General features: G+C 35.6%; 2 protein-coding genes across 5 annotated transcripts; one reads left to right on the forward strand and one right to left on the reverse strand.

Annotated features, from left to right (window-relative positions):
* Positions 1 to 27: 27 nt before the first annotated feature.
* Positions 28 to 7,445, forward strand: LOC113660318 (kelch domain-containing protein 2-like). Of its 4 annotated transcripts, none has more exons than XM_027173716.2 (14): positions 28 to 166; positions 620 to 860; positions 955 to 1,034; positions 1,150 to 1,267; positions 2,975 to 3,087; positions 4,861 to 4,942; positions 5,020 to 5,103; positions 5,281 to 5,361; positions 5,443 to 5,501; positions 5,587 to 5,696; positions 5,785 to 5,857; positions 5,963 to 6,050; positions 6,777 to 6,829; positions 6,930 to 7,445. In XM_027173716.2, exons 2-14 carry the CDS (start codon positions 630 to 632, stop codon positions 7,051 to 7,053), a joined length of 1,296 nt encoding a protein of 431 aa, XP_027029517.2. In that variant the 5' UTR covers positions 28 to 166; positions 620 to 629; the 3' UTR covers positions 7,054 to 7,445. The 4 variants fall into 4 exon arrangements, with proteins under 4 accessions (XP_027029517.2, XP_047677125.1, XP_047677124.1 ...); XM_047821168.1 differs by having other exon boundaries at positions 34 to 166; positions 624 to 860; XM_027173717.2 differs by lacking the exon at positions 28 to 166 and adding an exon at positions 310 to 518.
* Positions 7,446 to 7,657: 212 nt separating this feature from the next.
* On the reverse strand, positions 7,658 to 27,624 carry LOC113660315 (ribosome quality control complex subunit NEMF). The gene is made up of 32 exons (XM_027173703.2): positions 27,466 to 27,624; positions 27,016 to 27,084; positions 26,782 to 26,884; positions 26,570 to 26,695; positions 25,429 to 25,577; positions 24,381 to 24,448; positions 24,200 to 24,289; positions 23,989 to 24,062; positions 23,822 to 23,892; positions 23,642 to 23,717; positions 23,420 to 23,560; positions 21,763 to 21,971; positions 21,047 to 21,238; positions 20,728 to 20,791; positions 20,547 to 20,635; positions 20,366 to 20,469; positions 20,217 to 20,279; positions 18,598 to 18,710; positions 18,060 to 18,117; positions 17,710 to 17,768; positions 16,194 to 16,314; positions 15,010 to 15,337; positions 13,809 to 13,851; positions 13,616 to 13,665; positions 13,390 to 13,531; positions 12,757 to 12,834; positions 12,486 to 12,680; positions 9,486 to 9,524; positions 8,791 to 8,897; positions 8,527 to 8,570; positions 8,356 to 8,435; positions 7,658 to 8,266 (listed from the first exon to the last, which is right to left on the reverse strand). The coding sequence occupies exons 1-32, from the start codon at positions 27,522 to 27,524 to the stop codon at positions 8,189 to 8,191; spliced, it is 3,282 nt and encodes a 1,093-aa protein (XP_027029504.2). The 5' UTR covers positions 27,525 to 27,624; the 3' UTR covers positions 7,658 to 8,188.
* Positions 27,625 to 27,667: the final 43 nt, after the last annotated feature.

Below are 27,667 nucleotides of genomic sequence, written 5' to 3' on the forward strand. Positions count from 1 at the left end.
ACATACTCTTTAGTACGCTAGTGTTCATTTCTTCAGCCGTAAGCCGTTCACATTTTGACCCTATCATTATGGCGGCTCAATGTTGTCTGGAGTCACTTCCTCTAAAAGGCCCGAGTTAACTGGCCTCGTTTTTTAGTACATTAGCACAGAAGTTTCGTCTGTTCGCGTGAGTATCATGACGTTTATGTGTTTCTGAGCGAACGCAGCTAAGCTTTTGTGCAGGTTTCCACATAATAAACAACAGGTGACGCGTCGTTCTGAATCGGTTCCTGTTTGTGCGCGTTCGGTTGCTCATGACTCGCTTCTACGTTCTACTTGAGATAAAAACAGAGACGCAACCGGCAGTGTTTTGTTTCCTGTTAACAGTAAACATGTCTAAATTATAGTGGCTTTAACATAGGAGTTTGTCTACAGGCTGCTCTTGGAGCACCAGGTTTTCTGAACATATTCATATTTTCTTTAACTCTAAAACACCGGATTCAACTAATCGGCTATTGAAGAGTCTTTCCTGAGCAGAAGTGTGTGTTTTGGAGCAAAGGGGAACTAAAATGTACAGGAGAGCTGGTTGTTAGTAGTGACATGTAACATAGGAAACAATGTTCTTTGGTCGTTTTTGTAGCTAGGCAAGGATGGCAAACCAGGAGGATGATATTCAGGATGTTCAAGAAGAGTTGAATGATGATGAGGATGAAGAAGCGAGTGATGAAGAGAGGGATTTTGAGTGGCATGAACAGGGAGAACTGAACTGGTCTGATGATGATGGGGATGATTCAGAGTCCATCTCAGACACTCCAGCAGAACGCAGTGGTCACATCGCAGTGTGTGACAGAAACTGTATGTATGTCTGGGGAGGATATAAGGTAAGTGGAGGAAATCAACATGCCAGTTGTATATAAAGTTCATCATCATTGTTTCCAGAAAAATCACAAGCCTGTCTCTTATTTGATTAATCAGAATGCTGAAGCATCTGGGTTCTTTGATTTGTACTTACCAAAGCAAGAAATCTGGATATACGACATGGAAACTGGAAAATGGTACATTGTTGTAGACTAAATACTTGTACATAAATGTTCAAATTTCCTTTTATGCAATATAATTTGGAGCACAGATTTACATGCTGAAACAAATGGGAAACATGTATATTTACAGGAGAAGGCAGCTGTCAGGAGGAGATCTCCCTAACCCAATGTCGGGCAGCTGTGGTGTATGTGTGGAAGGCATTCTGTATCTCTTTGGAGGTCATCATGCTAGAGGAAATACTAATTTGGTAAGGTTATTTCCCCTTACATGTGACATGAGCTAAGATATTTCATGTGAGCGATAGTAAAATAAGTCACAAAGCATTTATTGTCAGTTTGACCATATATAACTGGTACAGTACATAATGAAATGAAAACAAATTATCCTCTGTGACCAAGGTGTGTTTATTTCAATAATTGTCCCATAGCACATTCAAATTCTCGAATTATTTATTTATTTTATAGTCATTTTATATAGCAGCATGGATAAAAATCTTTACGACTGTAACATAAATGATTGTTTGTCTGTGTTCTATGTGTATGCACAAAGTAATACACCTAATATTCGTCTAAAGTTGGTTGAGTTATTTTGAATCATTATTGTTAGTCTTGTCTATGCACTTCCAGAAAATGTCTCAGAATGTATGCTTATGTTGCCGCACACACACACACACACACACACACACACACATATATATATATATTGAGAGAGATGTGCGGATCATCTCAAACGTCACCGAAGCAGCACCATAATTTTCTCCGAATAAGATATCCGCACCCGACCCGATGGTCAAGGTACTGTATGAGTTTAACAGCGCATTCAGTACAGTTAGATACTGCTTTCAAATGAATATTTATTTACTTATTTATTTATGAAGCAAAGGTTCATCTTTGGCCAGATTACGACAAACTGTGTTGAGCTTCCCACGAAATCAGATATAGGTTGCACATGTTGCACTTTTTTACGTGACTAGGATTTAAGTCCTTAGCTCTGTGTTGTTTTATGTAGCTTTGTCATTTTATGTAGCACCATGGTCCTGGAGAAATGTTGTTTCCTTTTTACTATTTACTGCATCAGATATATATGGTCAAAATGACACATTCATACTGCTACAAAAACCATTTGTGTTCAATTGTTTAACAGAGTTAGAGAGCGAGAAATCGTATGTAGGTTTGAAAATCAATCCTGCTGATGACGAGAGCTCTTGGATGCCATTCCTGAAACAACCCTCTCTATTTATCCGGGTCCGGCACAGAAGTCACTGGCTTGCAACTCCTGTGTCTCGATTATGCAGATGTAAATACCAGGGAATAAAAACTGAAAACCCAAACTCATATTTTATAACAATCATTTGTCAAATGCCAAATATGCCGAATTAGGTAGAAAATTAACTGTTAAAAAGCATGATGTCATCCATTTCTTTTTCTCTATTTCTACATTTACATCATTTGGCAGATGCCCTTATAAAAAAGTGCTTTTAATTCTTTACCATTGAATACATTAACTCTGGTTCATTAGATTACACACTTAAGGTGCCTCATTTCCAGCATTCTTACATTGTTGTTTCTTTTAGTATATTTTTGGAATACTGTTAAAAATGTAATAGCATCCGCAGTGTATTTTACTGCTAGTGTAAACTCTTGCTTTTTGTGATGGCCACGATAAAGATTATATCTAATTACTCTGCCTACAGCTAGCAGTGAGATTAATCTCAATAGTAAAGTACAGAACAGCACAATCAAAATTTTACTAAATATTACTAATCATTTTTCTACTAAAACCAACCACATACCATTTTATTAGATATCAATTAAGAATGCTACAACATTAAGTAAGCTTTAATTACTAATGGCAGAAATTTTGTTCAGGGTAAAAAGACTGTTTACAATCCAGCTGCAAGTGTTTTTAATACCTAAATATGTATCTAATATTTCACCTCTGTCATATTTTTCAGGTTTATCGTATGCCTCTGAGGGGCTCTGACTTCCAGTGGGAGAGAATGAAGGACCTTAAGGGTTTGGCCCCTACATGTAAAGACAAATTAGGCTGTTGGGTGTACAAGAACAGGTTAGCATTCATCACAGTTGTACATGGTGGTAATGGGATCATCTTTGAACAGCAGTGGCTCCTGAGTAGAGCTTGTGTTGGTGCAGTATAACACCAATAATGCCTTAAAACAAATTTAAGTTGGGAGCTCATCATACCTCATTTATGCTATCATACCTTATGTGAAATTAAGTAAAACTATAATAGGCAGTCAACATAAGGATATTGATCTGTATGGACATGATCCCCATGTCACACTGTAGGATCTCAGTTGTCATCATGTCTGACTGTACAACAGCCATGATGTGAACATCGGACACACATGAAGACTTGTCTAGGGTTTTATGTCATCAGTCCATGACATGTTCAGACTTGCATTCTCTTGCTAAAATGGCAGGTAGCAGCAAACGAAAAAATCTATAGCATTTTTAGTTTTTCTTCCTGCTGCACTGTCCACCTGACTGGTTTCAACATCTTCCCAGAGGTGGTTTAAAGTTGTTGCACTAAGTGTGTCATCCCGTTCAGTGCTCCTATTGGTTCTTGTTTTGGCGCTCATCGTAGATGTCACACTGCAGGTAAGTGTCTGAAATCTTCTGACACTGCCAGAACTTCTTTGGAAAAAAAACAGATTGCAACTGCCATTTATTGGCTGCCAGTAACCACGTCAAACAATTGATCAAAGACTACAGATTTTACTCTAGTATTCTAGAAATCTTTTAGGATTTTCCAAATTTGTATCAGACGACCAAATTGTGAACAAAATTGCAGTGTGAGCCTGAAGAATGAAGTTTACAAAAGAACACCGAGACAAAGGAAAAGACACAAATAATGTGCTTTGGAAGAGTAAGTATAAAATTGGACATGTTTGGTGTAAACCAAATACAGCATGTTATTCAAAAGAACCTCATACCAACTGTGAAACATGGAAGTAGAAGTGTTATTTAAGGCAGTTCCTTCTGTTCTATGTTTATGTTCTGTAAAGCTGCTTTGAGACAAAGCCCATTGTAAAAAGCGCTATACAAATAAACTTAAATTGAATTATTTACGTTTGTGGCATTTAGCAGACACCCTTATCCAGAGTGACTTACAACTGAGCAACTGAGGGTTAAGGGCCTTGATCAGGGGCCCAGCAGTGGCAGCTTGGTGGACCTGGGGTTTGAACCCATGACCTTCCGATCAGTAGCCCGACACTTTAACCACTGTGCTACCACATCCCATCATGGTTTCTACATTGCATATGTCAAAAAATTGAAGCTGAAATCTAACTGGACCTTGAAACATGACAAAAACATATCAGTAAATCTATCAAGGACTCACTTTTTAAAACAAAAAGTAAAAAACAGAATTATGGAATGGCCAAGTCAAAAGCCAGATCTAAGTCTTATTGAGATTATGTGGGGTGATTTGAAAAAGGATGAGCATAGAAGAATCACACAGCTGAAAGAATTCTGCATCTACGAGAAAAAGCTCATTGAGGTTATTTTAGCCAAAGCAGAAAACACCAGCTATTAGGGCACATGGTGTCCTAACTTTTTCCTTACTTAAAATAATTATTTTTGTTGATTTTATTTTGATTTAAAAAGTGAAATCAAAGTTTTTTTCTTGTTGTTTACAAGCAGTTACATCACAACAGGTACACATTAAAATTGACATGTTGACATTTCTGAATAAAGAACTGAATAATATTTAAAGGGGTGTTCTTTTTTTTCCACATAACTGTATATATATTTTATATGGGCATAAAATTTAAATCCATTACAATTGTTTCTGTTGAACTGTTTCTTGCAATCACAGGCTGGTGTATTTTGGGGGCTATGGATATGAGGCAGAAGCAGACCATCAAGGAACGTTTGAATTAGATGAAAATTCACTTGTGGTAGGCAAAACTGTTTTAGTGTTACATAAAAAGAAGAAATAATAGTGAGAGGCTTAAATGTGATGATGCTCTTCCAGGGTAACCACCAAGCACGGGGCTGGAACAATCATATTCACATTCTTAACCTTGAAATGTCAGCCTGGAGTCAACCCAAAACAAAGGTAGTATGTATTTATTTCTGTCTGGCTGATGGTGTGTTGGGATTTTAATTGTTTTGCATAGTCTTTATGTGAATTTTGATTGAAGGAGTAATCCCTTGTTCCTTTTCTTTTAAAAGTATTTTTCTTGAATGAGGTTTATAAACCACAATTAGATTTTGGTTTATTTGTATGTGACAGGGAAATGCTCCAACACCACGTGCAGCCCATGCTTGTGCTACTCTGGGAAACAGGGGTTATGTTTTTGGTGGACGATATATGGTGGGTATCTAAAAACTCAAATATGTGAGAAGAATTCTATTCAATTCATTTTTGCATTAAGGAGCATATATTTCTCGACAGCATCATCGGCTAAACGACCTGTACTATATTAACATGGACACCTGGGAATGGACCGAAATGTGAGCTGGTACATAATCTCATGATCTCTTTTTACTTCTTTTTACAGTCTGAATTTGTTCATGCATTTTTATGCACTTATTTTAGGTCGGTACCTCGGCAAGGCCCAGTTGGCCGATCATGGCACTCTTTCACACCTGTGTCATCAGAACACATCTTTCTGTTCGGAGGCTTCACTACTGATCGAGAAACACTTAGTGAGTATTATACGACAGTGACTCCCGGTATAAAGGTATAGATGCGCCTAATTTCAGAGTGGACTATTTGACGGCTTGTCTCCCGTAGGTGATGCATGGCTGTATTGCGTGACCACAAACGAGTGGAAGCAGTTTAAACACAACCACAATAAAAGCCCAAGGTTTTTGTCTCTGTTGTATTAATTTGACAAGGAATTTAAATTAAAATCATATAAACACTGTTCATGTTACATTATTTTAATGTGTGTGTTTGTGTCTTGGGAAAGACTTTGGCACACAGCCTGCTTAGGTCTGAATGGAGAAGTGTTTGTATTTGGGGGCTGCGCTAATAATCTTCTCTCACATCAGCAAGCAGTAAGTATAGAGATCATGACTTCCAAATATTAAATAAACATGCATTTGTGTTTTGCTTCAAGTAAGCATTTTAGGGTAAAATGTAAATAACTAATTGACTAAACATTAAAATGGTAATGAATGATTAAAATGATTGCCTGTGTTTTATGTTCTTTATAATGATGAATGTTCTCAGTATTTTTGCTTTAGCTTAATGCTGTTAATAGTTTGTGCTGGTTGAAATATTTAATTATTTGGGATAACTGTTGTGTACAAACCAAATACTCAATGACTATATTAAAATATTGAGCACACAATTAAAATTGATGCCCTGTTTTTCGTCACACAAAGTCTAGAAATCAAATATTCATGAATCCAAGAATGAAAGAAATCAAAATTGAAGTAGAAGTAGGCTGTTTTCTTGTTAAGATTAGAATACTTGTTTAACTCCAGCAGCGGGAAAATCTCCTCTAGTGTTACGTCTTTCTAATTATAGATCAGACATCTGTTCATTTGTATTAGAACTTGAGGAACTGATCTGCAATTCTTGCTACTAGTAAACTGCTGATGCACATCTGGGTCATTTAAGATCCCTGATTATTTTATTTACCCCGAAGTAAATTTGAAACGTTGAGAAATAAGACAGTTTTTGTAATATTCATTGCTTTAAAGTAAGAAACTTTGTTTTGCATATTTGTTTTTATTTCCCACATGGACTCTCAAATTTTGTTTTTGTCTCCTCAACAGTCCCATAGCAATGAACTACTATCTTTCAGGATTCAACCAAAGTCCCTACTTAGGTAAGTGTTTAGAATTGACCTAATGCAGTCATATTATTACTCAGTAACCAGAGATGATGTTTTGTTTTTTTTGTGTGTGTGTGTGTGTATGTATGTACAGGTGCTGTACAGAGGTTGTTGTGCAGCACAGACATCAACTTGAGAGCAGGTTTGCCTGCTTGCCCAAACATCTACTAGACAGCCTCCGACAGACATTCGATTCAGCCACTACTGGAGGGTCGTAGTACTACATACATGCACATTTTGTCAACCTAGGAGCAATACTGGGAATGTGTGGCACAGCTCCAGGGCTTCACTGCAGAGAGGCTTGTTTAAAAGAATGCAAAGACAGAGATGGCTGCGTGGAGGTTAAAGGCCCCTTCTAATCCAAACTCAATGTTTGTATTATAGTTGTTTGGTAAGACTTGAAACTTGTACATTCTAAGTATGATTCGATGTTATCACTCCTTAGCACTCAATCAGAAGCATGATAAATGTTATTGATGCTAGCTGTGCCATTAGTTAAAGTACATTTGTACTGATACAAAGGAAAATTCTTATCCATCTGATAGACAAGGACTCAGGACTGATACAATTACTATCCATTATTACCATCCATTAAAAACCTGTATGTACAGCCTGCTAAATTTGTATTTTTAATAGTCTACATAACTCTGTACATGTGATTCAAATAATGTATTTAGTTTACGTTGTTTTAATGAGGGCTGATTTTAGTCATCTTGGGACATGTTCATTTCAAACTACTTCACCTCTCATTTAAGCAGAAGAACCTCCTGGTATAGCGCACGTCAAGTCTTTTTGATTCATGAATGCAATTTTCAGTAGAAATACTGATCAGAAAAGAATTTTATTTTACACATTGATTTTGCCATGCAGTTGAATAGGACTTTTTATTCACAAGAATTTTACAAAGTACATACTGTAAGCCTTTCTGCATGTATTTGAGAGGACAAACTATTTTGTTCTTTAAAAATTCTAAAATTTCTGTTATCTTAGGAGACATGGAAAAGCTGCTGTCCGATCAGCGTTTTTGTAGAAGGTATTTCATATCAAGTAAATATTGTTCAAAATATTTAGCTTTTCTATGGAAAAATAACTAAATGAAATGATGACATTTTAAAGTTGTCATCAATGTACTTTATCTCTCAATGCTAAATGAATATAGGAAAGCATTTTTGGAGCCCCCCTTTGCCCTCTAAAAACTTTAATGGAATGAAATTTGTTTTATTTGTTACAATTTAACGTTGAAAACACAACGTAAAGGCTCCAAAAGGGCAAGCGGATGCAGGAGATGAACTGTCTAAGGTTTTTTTTAATCAGCTGAATATTGTCTGCAACCAAAGTCAGTATTCCACACATTTACTTCTTCTTTGCTGCCAAAAGGTTTGGAGCAGATACTTTCACTTTGCCAGGCATGTTTCTTGAAAGATCAGTGTCCTATGTGAAAAGATGCAAAAGCTGAATAATTCATTTATTCATGAACAGTTACAGTACATGATATGAGAAAATTTAGCACAGTCAAATACCTTCACGCTGCGGAACAGGTCTTTCTCTCTGGCAATGGTTTCTTTAGCATGCATGAAGCTAAACACAGCGGTCCGGGCAGCTGATAAAGTTAAAGAGACATTATTCAGGTATGAAAAGTTCTATTCACAATTAAAATAAGAAGAAAAAATATGGTTATGATATTATTTTACCTTTTCCTTTCTTCTGAGTCCCAGGAGTCAATTTCACTTTGTGCCTGAGGAAAAGTTAGGTGCATGATGTACAGAATACCATAAAATCTTTTAAGAGACATGACAGTATGTACTGTATATCTTGAAGAGGTTCTGTGAAAGAGTGCTATCCTGCTATGGAAGTTATATTTTTGCACACAGTATTGTATTCAGTAGGTACAGCTGCTGTGCATGTTAACTGTACACTCAATATGTGAATAACATGAAAAGAGAACAGATCAGTACTTGTAATTGGAGAGAGCTGTGTAAGGTGCGCACACAGGCACCGCAAACAGCAGTACATCGTCTGGATGCGGCTGACCGGTGAGAGAGTCAAGAAAATTTTCATTTTCCTAAAAAACAAAGAATTTATACACAGTCTTACCAAAAATTTTACCTAAATATAAATACAGTAAATCAACGTAAATCAAATTTGAACAGGAGTCCCACTGTTGAGCTTTGAGCATCCATTCACAACAGAAATATAGGGAATGTAAGAACAACTGCCAAAAATGTATTCCATGGTTTTGAACAGATGACTGAACAGAGAATTTAGAAACTGCTATTTTTTGGGGAGAGAAACCTGAGAACCTGGAAAAAAACTTATGTGGAAATGGTGATCATGCACAGCAACTCTGCACTAACAGAAACACAAGCTCATGATCAATTCTGGGACCCTGGGGTTGTTAGGCAGCAACACTTCCCACTGTGCCAGGACAGTTAAATAAGAATTAAATAAGATCTGAGATAAATGTGTGAATATGTGAATGAGCTTTATATTTCTTTTTATTTGTTTTCTTGCACATACTAAAATAATTTCATAAAATTGTATTAAGAAAAAATGTAATGTAAAACAAAAAGTGTTTCATTGTACAAGTTTACAACCTATGAGCAGTATTAGAGACACGGGGCATGGTGTTAAACTTATTGTAGAAGATTACCTCTGCTCCAGGATTCTCCTGATCCACATCATCAGCATCCTATAAAGGAGAAAAAAAGCATTATCTCAGCATTAAGCATCAATCAAATCACACTACTTCTTTTAGCTTTTCCCCTTAGGGGTTGCCATAGCGAATCATCTGTTTCCACCTAACTCTATCCTCAGCATCCTCTACTCTCGCACCAATTACCTTCATGTCTTCTTTCAACACATCCATATATCTCCTCTTTGGCCTTCCTCTTCACCTATTACCTGGCAGCTCCATCTCAAACATGCTTCTACCAATATAACCATCTCCCTTCTCTGTGCTTTCATTCCTCTTCTTTCGAGAGCAGACCTTCACCTTTCCAGGTGTTCCTCCACCTACTCTCTACTCTCACTACAGATCACAATGTCATCCGCAAACATCACTGTCCATAGAGATTCCTGTCTGACTTCATCTGTCAACCTGTCCATCAACATATCAATCATATCAAACATTACATCCAAAATGAACCTTCACAACCTGGCAATCTTACAACCTACCTGCTAAAAATGTCTTTATACATGGTTCATTGTTCTACCATTACAACTATCTAACTTTAAATCTGAATTTACAATATTCTGGCATTTATTGTGTTGGGTATATAACCAGCATTTGTCTGTCAGAATAATGTAAGCAATTTATCATAGGGTTTCAATCAGTATAATAAACAAAAATTATTTGCCTAAAATATTTACCAAGCCAGATAATAAATAATGTTTTCAAATAAAGTTTTTGCCTCTTTTTTTTGGAAAACTTTACACAGAATTGTAATGGTTGAAGATAACACCTTCAAATTTCAAAGGATTATGAACAAACACTAGAGAGGCATCTCAGAGAGCAAAAATGAGTTTGATACCTTTACATTGAGGCATGGGCGTAAATCCCATCCGAGAGTTGTCCCCCCCCAAAAAATTATTTAGAAAATATCGCACTCTCTATTGTGAAAAATATATGTATGTATACCTAAATGCTTAAAGGCTGCAGGCCCTGATGGCTGCTTGCCTGTGCTGGATGACCTCCACCCCCCACTCCCCTCCCCTGTTGCAAGTCATGTGTTTATGGCGTACTGTTTATGTGCTTATGTTGCTGAGGTGTTTTTCCTGTTCCCACACTGTACTTCCTCTGGAGTATAGTCTGGGGGTTGTTTTTTTTCTCCTCCCTTCCCTCATGTTATGCTGTATTTCTTTTCAAATTCCCTGTCTTCCTGTCCTGTCCCCCCCTTGTCATATTGTATGTATTGTATGTTGGACAGGTTGATGGCTAATTTCACGGTACTTGTGACCAGTGACAATAAAGGCTACTACTACTACTACTACTAATTGTGTAAGTAGAAAAAAAAACCGCAAAAAACTGCATTTAGAGACAGTTGAGTTCCCCCCTCACCTTCCTCACAGTGGTTTGACCCACTGCCTGCTTTCCCAGTACATCTCACCTACTCTGCACACACACAAGCCAGGTGTGCGGCTTCGGCTCAATTATTGTTCAACTCCATTAAGTAGGGGATTTTGTTCACTTTAAATAAAGCGATTCTCTTTACTTAAGTAAAGTTGGCCTCATATTCCCAGATTCGATTTTCCCGAGTCAATAGCTCCTGAGCTAAAGGGTGTTACTACACGAACACCTCTTTTTTATCTTAGTAATGTAGAGAGGCAGCTACAATGCAGCTACAACCTAATCTTCCTCAATATCAGCTTTCCTCCGCGTTGGACAAAATACATAATTCTCTATGTGCGATCACCGAAAAGACAGATTCCAAGGGACCGTCTGCAAAGTGCAAACCCCGAAAAGCGAATACAAAACAGTCAATAGCTTTACTGTAATACACTGTACTGTCACCAAACTCATAACACACATCACTGATGTCCGAATACATGTACTAAAACACTTATTTGGGGGAAATGTCTTTTTGTTGATTTTTTATGATATTTTTTTTACAGTAAAGCTATTGATTTTTTTAAGTTATGAAAAATCATATAAAATCAAGAAAAAGAGATTTCTCCCAAATAAGTGTTTTAGGACATGTATTAGGACATCATGTGTTCTGAGTTTGATGACAGTACAATGTACTACAGTAAAGTTATTGACTGTTTTTATAGTATTCGCTTTTCGGGTTTTGCACTTTGCAGACGGTCCCTTGGAATCTGTTTCTCAGTTGTCTGCACATAGAGTCTTGTGTATTTTGTCCACCGCGGAGGAAAGCCGATTTTGAGAAAAATTTGGTTTTAGATGCCTCTCTGCATTACCAAGATAAAAAAGAGGTGTTGTTTGTGTAGTAACACCCTTTAGTTCAGGAGCTATTGACTCGGGAAACTCGAATCTGGGAATATGGGGCCAACTTTACTTAAGTATTCTCTTTAACGTAGTTGATGCAGACTCATTCATAAATTAGTTGCGGCAAAAATGCAGATTACCGATGTAATTTTCCATGAATCTGCTATATTAGCGGTTAAAATATTACTTATGTAGTTAACGTTAGCTTGTTTACAATAGCTTGTTGCATAGTGCACTGTAACTAACACGCCAAAGCCGTTTCCCATGCATCGTTTTATTTGGGACGACTTGGCATCATGTTAACTTAACATTAACTGCCACAATTAGCATATTGTTTAGCTGTGCATTTACTAAATGAGCGCTGTGCTACGTCCGAACTGACCTCACTGTATTTTTTTGTATAATCAATTTCTATTCCTTGTTTTAATTGTTGTTATTATTTTTATGATAGTTTTACTTTCTTTGATGAAAAACTTTGAAAATAACCATAATGACGCGTCTCTACTGTCCCCCCTACTGTTAAATGAAATTTACGCCCATGCATTGAGGATATAAACATTTGTGTAAAAAACTAACCTTTTCTCTGGTTTTCTAAGAAAAACCTTTTCAAAGAACTTTTCTGAGAATACATGACTCAGAAATTCAATTTTTTGGCCTCTATTAAAAAGAGTGAATCCTCGGCACTATTAAATAAATTCCTCCTACCTTATCATCCTGTTCTGTGCTGTATTGTCCTGCTTGATTGACATCAATCCCCGGCTGTTCAGCTTTCTGCACTACATTCACTGGAACTCTGGGCTTTTGAGCAACTTTCTGAGGTGCTCGCTTCCCAGGCTCTTCCTTTCCCTTCTTTCCTTTCTTCCCTTTCTCCACTTTCTCTTCTTTATTGGAGCCTGCAGACTGTGCAAAGAGTGTTTAGTTGAATTCCAAACCAAACTGACTAAAGGACAAAAGCACACAAGAAAACACAACCAACCCCAAGTAACTTCATCCTTAGCTCTCGGTCTTCCTCATCTTGGTCTTTGTATTTGTCCTTGATTTTCTTCAGCTTGTTCTAAAGAACCACAAACCATGCAAAACCACATTATTGACTTTTGCAGCACTGATATTTAATACCATACTGATATTTAAGGCAATTCTTCAGCTAATCATTGTCAAATCCTATAAAACTGGTAATGTAATATAAGCTGCTTGCAGACTTCATTCTTTTCTTGTTCATTCTTTTATTTTGGTGAGTTATAACATCACTTTTCTGACCTTTAATAAAAAGAAATGTCTCATATGGAAAGCCATAACTGGTATTCAGTACCTCCAGAAACATTATTCCAAGTAACAAGAAATTCAGAGAGTGATGTTAGAGAGAAATAGCATAGATGATGAGGTACAGAAATTTGTGCAAAAATGTAAAGTATGGTTATTTTGTTCCCAGTTGGAAGATCCAGGTCGGAAGATTCAGTCAAAATACATTATAGACTTTGTATATTTTTTGTTCAAGCAGCAAATAAAGAAAAAAATACTTATATGCATACATATATACAATTAATTAATGTGGTAACACCTGTCCAGGAACCTGTCTGATGTGTCACAGAATAGTGTGATGCAATAAAACCTTTTGTCCTCTCTTCACAGGCTGAGCAGCTCCTCCACACTTAGAACTCAGATTGGTTGCAGAACTTTGGATGTCCTCTTTTTTCATCTCAGCTTCTTCTGGCTGTTCAATGCTCCCCGGTTTCTGCTTCTTTTTCTTATCCCTGTATACAAATACACAGTCATTCAGGTTCAACCCACATAAATACTGTACAATATATAATTTATATCTATATTTAAGATTTTACCTTCTCTGCTTTGCACTCATGTACTTTTTCCCTTGTGGCACTGTGTTTTCCTGTTAGAAGGAGAAGTCAGTTTTTTATTACTGGACTTGGTAATATTCATTATAATAATAGTTAATTGATAACAAAGCCTAATTTTACTGAGACCATAAAGATCCTGGTAAGCTTACAAAAACAATGTATTTATGAAATATACCCGTGTTGCAACTTCTTGTTTGAAACCAGCACTGATCATTCCCCTGCAATAAAAAAATGCTTAATATTATAAAGAGATTTTCTCCAAAATAATATCTTCCTGGTTTTTAAATCAACAAACGTTATGTGAAACACTTTCAGATTATGCCATATGTGTCTGCGACTGTATTGTGAGGATAAACACTATTGTTCCTTAAGATGTTTGGATTGCGATCTGGTGACCGTATAATTTACATGATTTTCATTCTTGTTAAACCATTTAATGACCCATCCTGCAATGTTGTGATGTGAATGGGGTCGTCCTGGAAGAGACCACGTCATCACTGTTGTTGTACAACACACATTCCCACATCTTGAGTGGGTATAAATACTAGATCATCATCTTGCACATCACTGTAGACCACTGCCTTTCCAACACAGAATTCAGAAATATACATTTGATCTTTGTAGTAAGTTGTTACCAGTGAAACACTGATGATAAATCACCAATGCCTCTCTAAATGGTTTGCTTTCCATTTATTTTGATACTACTCCTTTGGTGCATCTGGTTTCTACACAGTGTGACCTCAATGGATATGTTGTCCTCTTCCAATGGGACTCCACAGAAGTGCATTTGGAAGACGGCTATATTTCTATGCTGATATTTGATACACTGTTCTCAAAACATGGTGCTTAAAAGCATCTCCAGTTAGGTAAGCTGTGCTGCTGATACATTGGTTTTGGATGCCAAGATGTATCTTGGTTTATCAAGCTTAGTGTGTAGACTCCTGTTCAGCTTTCTCTTGTGCAGTGCAAATGGAGGACATATTTACTTTCCATTGGCAATGCTTTTTCCAAGCTATCAGATAATACAAAAATGTACAGGTCTTGTAAATCAGCAAGGTGGGTCCTAAAAAGAAAAATGCAGCAGCAAAAAAAATAAGACTAACATTTTGTATTGAGGAAAGGAAAGTTTTATAAAGGCAAGAGGTGACGATGAAGATAGATAAGAAGTAGTTCTGCTATGGGGTACAAACCAGGTACAAGTTGCCTGTATGTTTTTTTCTTTAATAATGAAAAAAGTCTTGGAGAATCCATCACTGATCAGCTGTACTAGGCTATAATTTATCTGTCTTAATAGTAAGTCACTTTGTATAAACTAACTGAAAACATTTTGCCAAATTATTAAATGTAAATGCAAGTCTGGTACAGTTAAGTATTACCTGTTGGACTGAAGGTGTGTCAGTAGGATTGTGGTGTCTGGAAAACTGATGTCAGTACTATCATCCTCACTTTTAGTCCCATCATCAGTCTCATTTTCTTCTTTCTGTTCACACACCTCATTTTCCTCTTCTACCTCCTCCTCTTCCTCCTGCTTCGATGTCTCAAACTGGCTTTCACCTGACTGCTCTTCATCAGCTTCTATGTTCTCTTCTGCTTCCACTTTCTGTAGCATATCTTCATGTCCTTCTTCTTGTTCTTCTTCTATTGTGCCATTCTCCTCTGACATGTCCTCTCCCTCAGCCTCTCCTTCATTTGCACTGTCTTCTCCTGGGAGAAACATAGTGTATGACTGGGTTAACAAACTGCAAATAATGTACACAATATGTTAATAAGCTCTCAGTTCAAATCAAGTTATAGTGAATTAAAATACAAAACATTTGAACAACAATATTTATTTTTGTTATTAGGAAGTGTTGAATTGCCTACAACCAGAAACATGAGAGAATTTTTCCTTAAGTTGATCTCAAATATTATTAATATATTATTATTAATAGTAACGTTTTCTTAGAGTAAGTGTTTTGAGTATGCCTGTACAATTAATACAAAACAGTATATTATTTTTGATGTAAAAATTGTAAGAAAATGAAATTATGTCAGAAGTTTTTCCACCATCAATTTTAAATTACAACATTATAATTACAAATGCTTACAAATAATTAAAAATAAATGAATTAAGTGGAAAAATTTACTTTATTTTAACTGTTTAATTAAGTGATAAACATTTCAGGGAAAAAAGCTCTATTTGGGCAAAGGTGTAGTGTAAAGATCAATGTTTTTTAATGACTTTTTAATCCAACTAAAAAATCTGTGGAAGCAGGCTTTGCACAGGAGATGCCTGTACAATTTAATGGATCTAGAATGGTTTTGCAAGAAAGAAAAAGATGTCAAGATGTGCCGACAGGCTCTTGATGACACTTGATGGCTGCAATGTTATTTTAAGATTTTTTTTTTTCAGTTTTCCACTTTTAAGTAATGGTGGTTTTTTTTTGTATTTTTATAATTTGTAATTGCAAGGTGAGAAAGTTCTGACAGGAATAATTTTGGCTTGTTTATTTTAAATCACAAATCCTGCCATTTTAACAGGAGTGTATATTCTATTAATAACCATATTATATATAAATACCCAGCAGCTCCTCTCCTTCCTCCAAAAGATCTGCAGTTCTAGAGCTGCTATCTTCCATGTCCTCCTCCAGAGTTTTAACCTTCCTCTCTCCCCGGTGTCTAAACACACATTGCTCATCCACCTACAGGCACAATAGATGACTGAAACAATTGGCTAAAACAGTATGCATTTATAATCCCATTCAGCCCATTTCCATCTAAGCAATTTGGTGTTTTTTAAGATGTAGTTGAACTAAACTGGGCTGTACAAATCAATCACTTACTCATCTGCTGCTTTGGCACACCACATTTCAATACCTCATCAAACTGCCGCTACTACATAAGTTTTGTATCCGTGTTCATTTTTTAGCTATATAATACAATAATAGTCAGCACTATTTTGTGTATACGTCTTGTGTTTTGTATTGTCTGTTTGCACTGATGCACTATGTTGCACTTTATGTGGCTAAGGACTTAGGTCCTTAGCTCTGTGTTGTTTTATGTAGCTTTATGTTGTTTTATGTAGCACCGTTGTCCTGAAGAAACAGTTTTTATTTAACTCTGTACTGTGTACAAGCTTTTATTGTCATTTCAACCATATACTGTATAGGTGACATACAGTATATGGTTGAAATGACAATAAAAGCTTTTTAACTTGACTCGGTCCCCTCAGTTCCCTTCAATGGTCTTTTCATTTTTTGCTTTAAGATTAACAAAAGAATTTGAGGTGATGGATCAGAATTTCATGTAGATGTGTTAAACAACACATTCTCTGTTCAAACCTTTTATCTGTTCAAAGAATCTGGTTCCAAAACTAGATGAATTTTATTAGGTGATGTCTGTAGAAATGTTCTGCCATTTCTGTTCTTGAATGTTACATTTTGAAGTCAACTCTTTGTATTTATACTGATTTATATATATATTATATATTATATATTTATAATATACTTTATTGAGAATGTTCTTGACTTGGCTAGATGTTCAAAAGGGGTTTTTCTTCAGAGAGGAGCACATTGTGAAATTTTGAATATACCAAATTCTGGACTGGGACCCTCAACTATTTCTATATCTATTTCAGTCAAATGATGGCCTCTTTCACTTTCTTCTATGCCTCTTTGGACCACATATTGCAAGTTCCCATCAACAGCTACCAAATAGAAATTCAATACATGGAATTAACTCCAGACCTGTAATTTTATTAATTTGTCATGAAATAATGAGGAAACAGCCTACACCTGGTTACGAAACTGCTTATTAGTCATATGTCAGATTAAATTGAGATAAAATTGTGTCCCTTAATATAACTATACACATGGCTCTATACTATATTTCATTGATGGAGCAAGAATATACAAAATATTTGGCCATATTGTGTCTGAAATGTCATTGTCAGTATTAATTTCTTGTTTATTGGATATTGCATAACATTTATATAACATTAGAAATCATGCTCTTATAATGAATATCATCACAGTGATTATATCTCCAACGTCATGCCTACGGCAGTATCACAGACAAACCAAAGTGCACATACTTACTTTAAAGAGAAAACCAAATCCCATTATAAGATATGAGGGGGGTAAGTAATTCTTCTTCCCTAAGAGAAAATGGAAAAACAGTACATCTTATTAACTCTTTGTGCAAACACTGGTGGTAGACAACCCTGAAATACCTCAATTACAACAACTGAAGAAAACCAATACTAAGTCATAAGAATTCTACTTATTACTGCTTAATTAATAATTAATTATAAATAGAGATAATGATATATCAGATGTGCCTTTCTGTGCAAACAAGCATTTTCATATACATATATTCAACATTCCCACTTATAATATAATCACTCAAGTTTGATGTAAATACAGAGTCTGAAGAAAGCCAAACGTACCTCTAATCATGAAGCTTCCAGTTGTTAAGTACTCTCCTGTTGGTGCAGTTTTGGACACCTGCAGCAAGCATAAACTAGAATAGTCATATCATATTTCATATCACATTCGATACATTTTTTTTGTATAAAAGAAGAAAAAGAAGTTATAAATGAAATAAATTATTAAATTGTTTTAATATTAATTTAAAATTCTATATCAATCCCTGTCATTGATGTGCAAGCCGGAGGTGACGCGACAAGGAAAAAACCCCTGAGATGAAACGAGGAAGAAACCTTAAGAGTAACCAGGTTCAGAAGGGAACCCCATCCTCATTTGGGTGACACTGGACAGTAAATAATGTAAATGTAAATACTGTTATTTCTACAGTTTATAGTTTATCATAGTGCAAGCCAGAGCTCCTGAGGAACTAATGGGTCAGCACAAACTCACCATGAACAAACACTAATTCCTTCCTGCCAAAGTCTTCAAATTACTACTGATAAAGACCAAATATTGTATACAATTCTGAATTAAAATTAAAAGCCTGCCCTGGCTCACCTGGTTATTATAGACCCACCAAGCACTAGTGATCACTTTGGCATCCCAAGCAGCACTGTAGCACACAGCCATTGTTCCAGCCTCAGTTAGTGTGCGTGGGGGAACAGGCTCACCTTAATATGCAAGGTAGATCTTATTAGCATTCCAAAACATTTAACAGTAGAGTCAACAAATTTCAAAACAACTTTAAAAATATATGAACCAGGTTATTTCTACTAAACAACTTAATAATATATTTAAAAAAATTCATTATTAAAAATCAGAGAGCAGTAAATTCTCAAATTAAACTTGATACCTGACTGCATCTAAATGCTTAAAATAACTGTCTTTCACATTGTTATTGATGTATTTTGGCCTACACATTTTGGCAGAATTGCTACAATTCATACACATTGATTGGATTTTTGTAAATTGTGTTCAAGATAGGACTTTTTAGATAGAAAGTTCATTAATTTTTCCTTTCTCGGTTTAGAGATAATGACTTTCATTGTGGTTCGCTGGAGTACCAGAGACTTAGAAATAGCTTTGTAAACCTTTCCTTGTTTTCTATTTTAATTATTGCATTTCTCAACTTTTATATAATCACCATCTTTCACCCTGCGTCTCTGGGCTGGAAAGGTTCTGTTTATATAATGTTTTAGATTCAATACAGCTGGCAGTAATCAAGCCTAGATGTGTCTAATTTACCACAATTCTCAATTAAATTGAGTCAGTGGTTGTTGGATGACATTTTTACTTTAATTAACAAAATCATTTGATCACTATTTTGTTACTTGGGAAACCAGAAAAACTACAGTACAAAAAAAACCTCAGGAAGAACAAATATAATCATTGACCTTGTGAAGCTTTCTGTAAGAAGACGTTTAGTTAGCACTTATGGGAGGAGTCACAAGTCTCAGGGCTTTGAAGAAGTCAGTAATTTTTCTGCCATGAGAGTCTTCAGAAGAGACAACTTTAAACTTACTAACTATTCCTTGCCAAATGTATGTGGACACTAGACCATCATACCCATATTTGCTTGTTGAACATCCTGTTCTAAAGCTGGTGCCCCATTTACTGTTATAACATATTCCACTCTTTTAGGAAGGCTTTCACTAGACACTGCACTAAACTAACAAGGATGTGTATATGTCACATTCTGTCACATGGGCATCAGTGAGGTCAGGGAGGTCTGGTGTACTGTAGGCATTCCAATTTAACCCATAGGTGTTCAGGGCTCTGTCCAGGCCACTCAAGTTCTTACCCACTGATTAGTGGCATGCTGGAGAAGCTAAGGCATACAAAATTTCTAATAAAATCTTCTAATTTTGTGCATTCAATTATGTGGGAGAAGTTTGTGTATGTGGGCATCTCAAATATAGGTGTACGGTTGGTGTCCATATATCTTTGACTATATAGTGTAATTATAAATGGTTAAAAGTATGAATGTAAGTAATTATATATATATATAATATATGTTATATATGTAAGTTAATAAATAAAATGATTGTAATTGTTAGCAGATTTGCTTTGAATAAGAGGAATAAATAACTTGCTGTTATTGGAATCTAAGCTAATTCATGTTCTAAGTCATGTTTTATTCCTAATAAAAGTTAGATGGCTAGACAAAATCCTTGTACCAGATGGATTCTTGATGACGCAGCTTGTGGCTCCATGAAGATCAGCATGGATGTAGATGTCCCCTAAGTAATAAACATTTTTCAATGAAACTTGAAGGGGAAAAGGACATCTACACATTCAAAACAAAATCTAAGCTAAACTCTTCTACCTGATCGCAGGTAACGTTTAACTATCATCTCATTCTGCTGCTGGTCTCGCCCAGCGATGATAAGGTAGTTCTCTGAACTAATGAACCACAGGAACTTTTCAAACCTGGTAATAAACAGAAAGCTGTCAGAATTTTTGGGATATGAAAAATGTATCTATAATCCTTAAACTAATTGTCTCACCAGAAGACTTTTCTGGCTTTCTGAATGGTTGTCACTGTCTGGACCTCTTTAAGGGTTTGCTTCGTCTTTTTCTCAGCAGACTTAAAAGCCTTGGGGGAAAAAGTCCAGCAATTAATATATATATATACACACACAGTAATTTAACATTTAATTTGGAAGTACTGTGTTCTTTTATTTTTACCTTCTCTGCAGCCTCAACTGTTTTCTGCTCCTTTTTGGCAGCATTTCGCTTGTGGTCATAATATCTGAGAGATTATAGACAGAGGGCAGACATTTTAATATTTTGTTTAATGTCTATAAACAGTCAAGTTATTGTCTCAGAGAGAATAGAATCATTCAAGTCTCAATAATATTATCATCATGCAATTGTAACAAACGTGTACAAGTGTCACTAGATGTAATCATAGTTCATTTTGCACTAAACTTTGTGATATTCCTGGATTATCTCATACAGATGCACTTACAGTATATGTGATATATTTACAAACGTGACTACTCACTTTTTTGAATTGGCATAAGCGGATAAGCCAAGGTCCACGTCCACCAACATGGGTCTATTCTTTTGAACCTTGCCCTTTTGTCCTTTTTCTTTATTCTTATTTTTCTTCTCCTTTGGCTGCTCAGACCCTTCATTAGTATCTTCAGAAACTATTTGCTCTTCCTCACCTTCCTCTGAGCCAATGTATGGATTCCTGTGTAATGAAAGTTTATTTTTCATTATCAGCCCAAACATGAAATTTAATGAAATTACTGAAATGGAAAAGAAAAAAAAAGTCAATTTATGGCTTTAAAATTTTTGTGTATGGGAGTTTTTGTATGAATCAACATTGGCAATACCAATCAATATTTAATATTCAATTTTAAATCTTAGAAATACTGTAGCAAAACTGAAAACATTACTTGACACACTTCATTCTGCATACATTATAAATTTATCATCATTTTGACCAAAGGTGGCTGAAAAATATTCACTTGCTTTTGCACCTGTGCACACACACTATATCACAACAGGCCATAAATATGTGAATGTTTGCCTCAATCTTGTTAATATTGTTATTAAATGAAATTATATGTTGCAGAGTTTATGGCAGAGTGTATAAATGAGTTATTACAATAGAAAAAGATTAAGTGTTAAAAGGCTTAGAAAGGTTTTCACTCATCTGTAGTATAATAGGCCAAGGGGGTTTTATAGATAGCACAATCAAGAAAAACATACTTCAGTAGCATAGTGATGTGGTTGCTTTGTAATTTCAGATCTTTAATTGCACATGCTACAGGATCTCCAGCTGCTTGAGCTTCTTTGACAAATAGGCTGATCTCGGCCCAGTCCACCTGATTAGCCAGAGCACTGCGCACCACCTGAATAGCTCGGTCTACAATGGGAAGATTCATTTCCAACAACTCGCCCTTCAAACGGTCTACTTCCTGCAAAACATCGATATTACAATTGGATTTTAAAAGCTCTGTATTGTGTAATAAACTTCAGTGCTGACAGTAAAAATGGTAGAAAAATTTGCAAGGTACAAACTGGACATTGTCGGCATACAACTTACATATATAACATTGTTTGCATCTACATGCAGCAGCAGAAGCAGAATCTTTTATCAGCATTACAGAACTTTATATACAATGTGTATATACAAAGTCTACTTACTCCTAAATGGAATACTCCTTAAAATGTCAGGTAATTGTGAAAATAATTAACCAAAATTAATCATGTCAAGACTTTTCCCACCTTATATATGCAACTGCAAAATACATAAATAAAGTTTTAAAAAAATCTGAATCGTTTTAGGGACCTTTTATAATTTATACACCACTCTGTCTTTTCAGGTAAGGGACTATCGGTATGGTATCTTGACATGGCAATATTTTCCCAATCTAGGACAACACATTCTATATCCATCTAAGTCTATGGGTATCTCCTGTGTACAATGTGCTTCATATAACTCCACAGATTCTTAGCTGAATTAAGGTCTGGGCTATGGCTAGCTGAATCAAAAATGATTGTTTAATGTATGCATGTTTTGAGCCATTGTTAAGGATGAACAGTGACCCCTGAAGGTATTGTGCGAAAATTAACTGGTATTTGTAGCTATTCATTTTTCCTTCACATTGATAAAAGCCCCAGTTCTTGTTGAAGAAAAGCAACCCTAAAAGCATGATGCTGCCCCCTCCCTGCTGCACTGGTGTACTTTTGTGCTTTTTTTGTACCTGTGGCCACCCCTTGCAACCTTGGGATAACCATGGACAATCATCTGTCCTTTTCTTCGCATGTTGCTAATGTGACAGTCATGTAGTCATAATGCCTTTGGTTAAATCTTGTTAGTTTAATTTAGACCATATTTTTTTCTTTATAGTAACAATATTTACTGTGCAATATTAGTAAGTTAGCAATTTTTTAATGTTTTATATACTTGTTTATCACATTTTCACATTGTCACAACCTCTAACTTTCTCTTCCTGTCATATGACCGTGACATCTGAGAGGAAGATTGTGAGTTAAAATTCCAACACTTCTGACACTGCTGGGCCATTGAGCAAGGCCCTAAACCCTCAACTGCACAGTTATATAAATAAACTAAATATAAGTTGCTCCAGATAAGGGCATCTGCCAAATGACAAGCACTAATGTAAAGCATTAACTTTCTCTTTCCTCATTACTGAGCTCAAAAACACCCATGATTGTCATTCTGATTGTGCGGGCAGGATGACATACTGTCTCTTGTCAGAGAGTGCAGTTTTTCAAGAGTCAGGTCTATGGAATGTCTGTGGAGTCTAGTTTCTTATTATTATTAAACTTGATAACAAATGTATACCAGAAGCAAATAAACGTTTATCATGAAATAAACGATTCACTTTGAATACCCCACCTGAGCCTGATGTAGAGCCTCCAACCGTTGTTCGTGATCCTTTCTTACATTCTGAAGCTTTTTCAGAGCTTGTTTCTCCTGCTGAAGTGCTTTCAAGTCAATCTTCTGACTCTCCATCTTTGAGAAAAACTCATCAATAGCCTGAAAGGAAACAATTATGAATAAGAAGCTCATAGCAGAATCATTAATATCAAAATCAGTTTAAAAAACAGAACCACAAACCTTATCAAAAGACTCAAACTCAAGATATGGGCTCTTTGAATGTTGGGAAAATAAAAATGGGTGAAATTCTTCATACCTATCAGACCAAAAATAGCATAATAAATAATTGGAGATCGGGTCAATAAATAGCAGAAAGACTGCAATTAAAACTAAAGAATAATAATATGATAAAGATCCTACGTGAGCAACTCTTCGTGTTGTTTGTCTGGTGTCATGCTTGGCTTTTTTTCAATTTTCTGAATGATGTAACCCTTCACAGAGGAAAACACAAAAACACACCTGTTAATAAAACATGTAATAATAGACAAGTTAGTAATACAACATTCAGATTCATTATTAATTACAACCTTTCTGTCGATGTTTGATGCCTTCTCCATGTAGCTCTCTGCCAATTTCAAAGCCTCCAGAAGTTTTGGCCCATCTGTAGCATAACACATTCTAACGCTGTATTAAATCCTTCAATGTCAATGAAGCAATACATATACATATATACAGTTTCTATAGTAGCTGCTTTCATTTCTGGATATCTTCAATTATCGTAATAACAGGAAAACAAACCTTCTGTCATGGTAAATCGACTGTCCATTTTTCCAAGACCAAGAAAACCAACCTCTATGAGGCAGTGTTCAATTAGAGTTCCTCCATATGCTGTGGGAGTAAAGTAAGAAACTTTAACCTTAAAAAGCTCATTGTTAATGTAAACTTTGTGGATAATATTCTGCACAACAATACCACTTACAAAGGTGGGGATTTAGAATCCTTTTTATTTGCTCCCCACTCTGAGCTTTGGAAAAAATGTCTTCAAGCCTGCAAAAAACAAACAAAAATCAGTAACATTACGCGTATGCCGAATCTATAAATGTGTAGTCTTCCAGAAAACCCTGTCAAACATTGTTTTGGATAAGTTTTGGAAAGCAGCCATAAATGGCAAAAAACTACCATAATTGAGGTTTTCTACCAATTGCATACATATGATAAGAAAATGTAGCAACTTCAATTTAAACTTTAAAGTCTCTGTATCATCAAGTCTCTGTGCGTATATATTATAATCTGGTACATAAAGAAATAGTCATTGTGGTGTATGTAAATGTTTGATCCCCTGGAATTCTGATATTGTAAATTAATTCTGAATTGCATAAGTTTGTCTCTAATGTGAACAAAGCTGATGCCCTAATTGACTTGCCAAATAAAATGATAACATGAAATGTAAAGAAAAACTGACACTGACAATCTTTATCTTTATCCTAGGTGTTTGTAAACTTTTGGCTGCAATTGTATATATAATTAAGTGAAAATAAAAATGTATATCATATTTGTATATATTTTTAAAGGGTATAAAATGTTCCAGGGAATTATTATTATATATTTTATAATCTTGCACTTCTCACATGGCCTGATACAATGTTACAATATATTTTACAATACAAACTAGATATAGGTAAAAGTTGCCACAACAAACTTTAAGGTTGGCTTGTCAAAACCAGTCTATTAATTATTATTAATAATAATAACAATTGTGTCAAGCTAACATAACTGCTAAAAATTAATCAAAATAACCCAGCAAAAAAGCAACAACCAAACATATGGTGAAGCAAGACAGAAGTAACCGGAAAGGTTGCTGATTCCTACGTCCAATGCTGGGCCCCTGAGCAAGGCCCTTATCCCTCAATTGCTCAATTGTATAAAAATGAGATGAAATGTAAGTCACTCTGGATAATGGCGTCTGCTAAATGCTGTAAATGTAAATGTAAATGCTTGTTTGCTCAAGACAGAATAAACTCTCTTACCTCTCCAGGCTGATAGGTGGTTCAGGAGGCCTGGCATTCTCTATAGGGTATCTTTCTCTCACTGCAATTTTGACATCCTCTGCCTCATCAGTTCGAAAACGCAGCAGATTCAGTATTGTATACTCATGATCTGTCAGGATTATGTTCCCCTGGAAATGACAGAACCATTTTCTCAAACACACAGATTCAGGTTGTAAAATCAGTGATTATTATTCTCTCCAGAGTAGTGTGTCTTTCAGATATGGTATAATACTTTAAAGAGAGGTACTTGCCCATAATATTTATTCTCTGTTTAATTTTTTGCCTATTTAACAATTATTCTTAATAGGTTGTTACTTATGAATGCTGCCCTTTCTTTTTTAATGTACTTAGTTTGGGGGTTAATTACAAAGTCAATAAAGTATCCATTTAATAATGTAATCTTCACAGTTCAATGGAGTTTGTAAACATATTAATTTACATTAGCACTGTGGACAATAAGAGCTCCAGTTAGGGGTTATATACTTTGGATGAATTGGTCAGTTACAGTATATGGCAAATGTCAGTGTTACAAAAGACTTTATACATTGCATGGCAGTGGGTATTAGAGTACTGCAGTAGAAAGCATCTCAACACAGAATAGCGTCATGTTGATGATAACCAGAGGGAGAGAAATCATTAGAGAAAGGACCAATCCAAAACCTAGGACTATAAATAATAATAACAATAATATATATAAATATAATATAAATATAAATAAAAAATATATATAAATAATAATGGATCAGATATCGGATACAAAAGTACAAAACTAACTAAATTATAAACAAAAATAATGTATATATTATATAGTGTTAATATATAAAGACACTCAAATGAAGTTTTCATTAAAATTTTATTATATTAATATTTTACTATGTAAAAATTTTACTTTATTTACAATGTAACTTGCTTTTTTGCCTGATGTAATTAAACTGATTTTAAACTGATTTGACATTTTAATGGTGTTGTGTTGTTTTTATCTATGCATTTTTCCTTGCATTTTTTTAATGGAATTATTAAAATACTAAATATCAGAGGGGTACCGATATTAGCTGATGCCCACACTTGATTAAAAAGAATAGTATTGTGCCATCTAGAAAACCTAAAAAATAACTCTTACCCTGTCATACAACTCAACTATAAGGTGGTATGCAGCCTCTTCTGAGCCAAACTGAAGGTCCACAATCCTGTCCACACCGAGTTGTTTTACATGAACCAATCTCCTGGACTTCAGATGCTTTCTGCACTAAAGCAACATCGTAAAGAAAACTGTCAGCCCATTAAATCACAACCGCGAATGAAAATGAGCACACAGACCAGGGTACAACATACTTTCATAGCAAAGCCAGAGGGCATCATATTTTTGGGCCACTCAAATTCTGTGGAGTGAATCCTTATACCAGACTCAATCAACAACACGGCTTTGCTGTCTGGCCTGGGAAAAAAAACATCTCAAATGTTAAGAATTCTGAAATATATATGCACTTGATTCATTTTCCTTTTTTTTTAGGGGGGGGGTTCATGTTATTTGGGTTATTTTCATGTTTTAATATTGTGTTCTCTTACTTCTGTAGACGAATGAGATAAGTCTTGGTGTCAATGTCGTAGACATTGTACACTCGCATCCCCACATATCTGCAGCAACATGAAAGATATATTAAAAATAATTTAATAAAATAAAATAAAAACAATAGGAAAGAAACAGGGGGCACCAGCAATTAGACCAAAAGCACCTTAGACAATGTGTAGAAGTCTCTATGAGAGCTCATTCTCACTCATGTGACTCACACACACACACACACACACACACACACACACACACACACACTACTTTTTATACACCAAATCAATAAAGAACAAGTCGTAGCTTATTTACACAAGCTGGAAAGAGATCTTTACAGATCTGCCTTTAAAGAAAAATAACATCAGCAACTTCAACATGCAGAGTTTCAGAGGCCATGTGATTCTGACTGTGGCACAACGTTGCCCATGTTGGGTGTATTTAATATTTCTTACTTGGTATCGAGCTCGGCAGTCACTGCCCTAATGTCCACTGTACTGAATCTGCCTTTCATCGTGCCATCGAGTTACACAAATGATCACTTTCCCTATGCCGAAGAGCCACACTTCCGCAAAGATAAGCACTGCGCATGCGCTATGTTCTACGGAAGCCTGCGTGTTTTCACAGCGCGTGTAATAAAAAAGGCGAAGTGTCTGT

The sequence above is a fragment of the Tachysurus fulvidraco genome, chromosome 12, assembly GCF_022655615.1.
Source record: "Tachysurus fulvidraco isolate hzauxx_2018 chromosome 12, HZAU_PFXX_2.0, whole genome shotgun sequence".
NCBI classification, from domain to species: domain Eukaryota; kingdom Metazoa; phylum Chordata; class Actinopteri; order Siluriformes; family Bagridae; genus Tachysurus; species Tachysurus fulvidraco.

Bases quoted from the DNA above. Each gene is read 5' to 3' on its own strand.
- LOC113660318 (XM_027173716.2), top strand. From the start codon at position 630: ATGGCAAACCAGGAGGATGATATTCAGGATGTTCAAGAAGAGTTGAAT. The intron at 5,858-5,962 runs GTTTTTGTCTCT...GTCTTGGGAAAG, and splicing joins AACCACAATAAAAGCCCAAG to ACTTTGGCACACAGCCTGCT. The intron at 6,830-6,929 runs GTAAGTGTTTAG...ATGTATGTACAG, and splicing joins CAACCAAAGTCCCTACTTAG to GTGCTGTACAGAGGTTGTTG.
- LOC113660315 (XM_027173703.2), bottom strand. From the start codon at position 27,524: ATGAAAGGCAGATTCAGTACAGTGGACATTAGGGCAGTGACTGCCGAG. The intron at 16,315-17,709 runs GTAAGTATGTGC...TTGTGCCTGTAG, and splicing joins GATTTGGTTTTCTCTTTAAA to GTGGATGAGCAATGTGTGTT. The intron at 15,338-16,193 runs GTATTTATATAT...TGTTTCTCCCAG, and splicing joins GGAAGGAGAGGAGCTGCTGG to GAGAAGACAGTGCAAATGAA.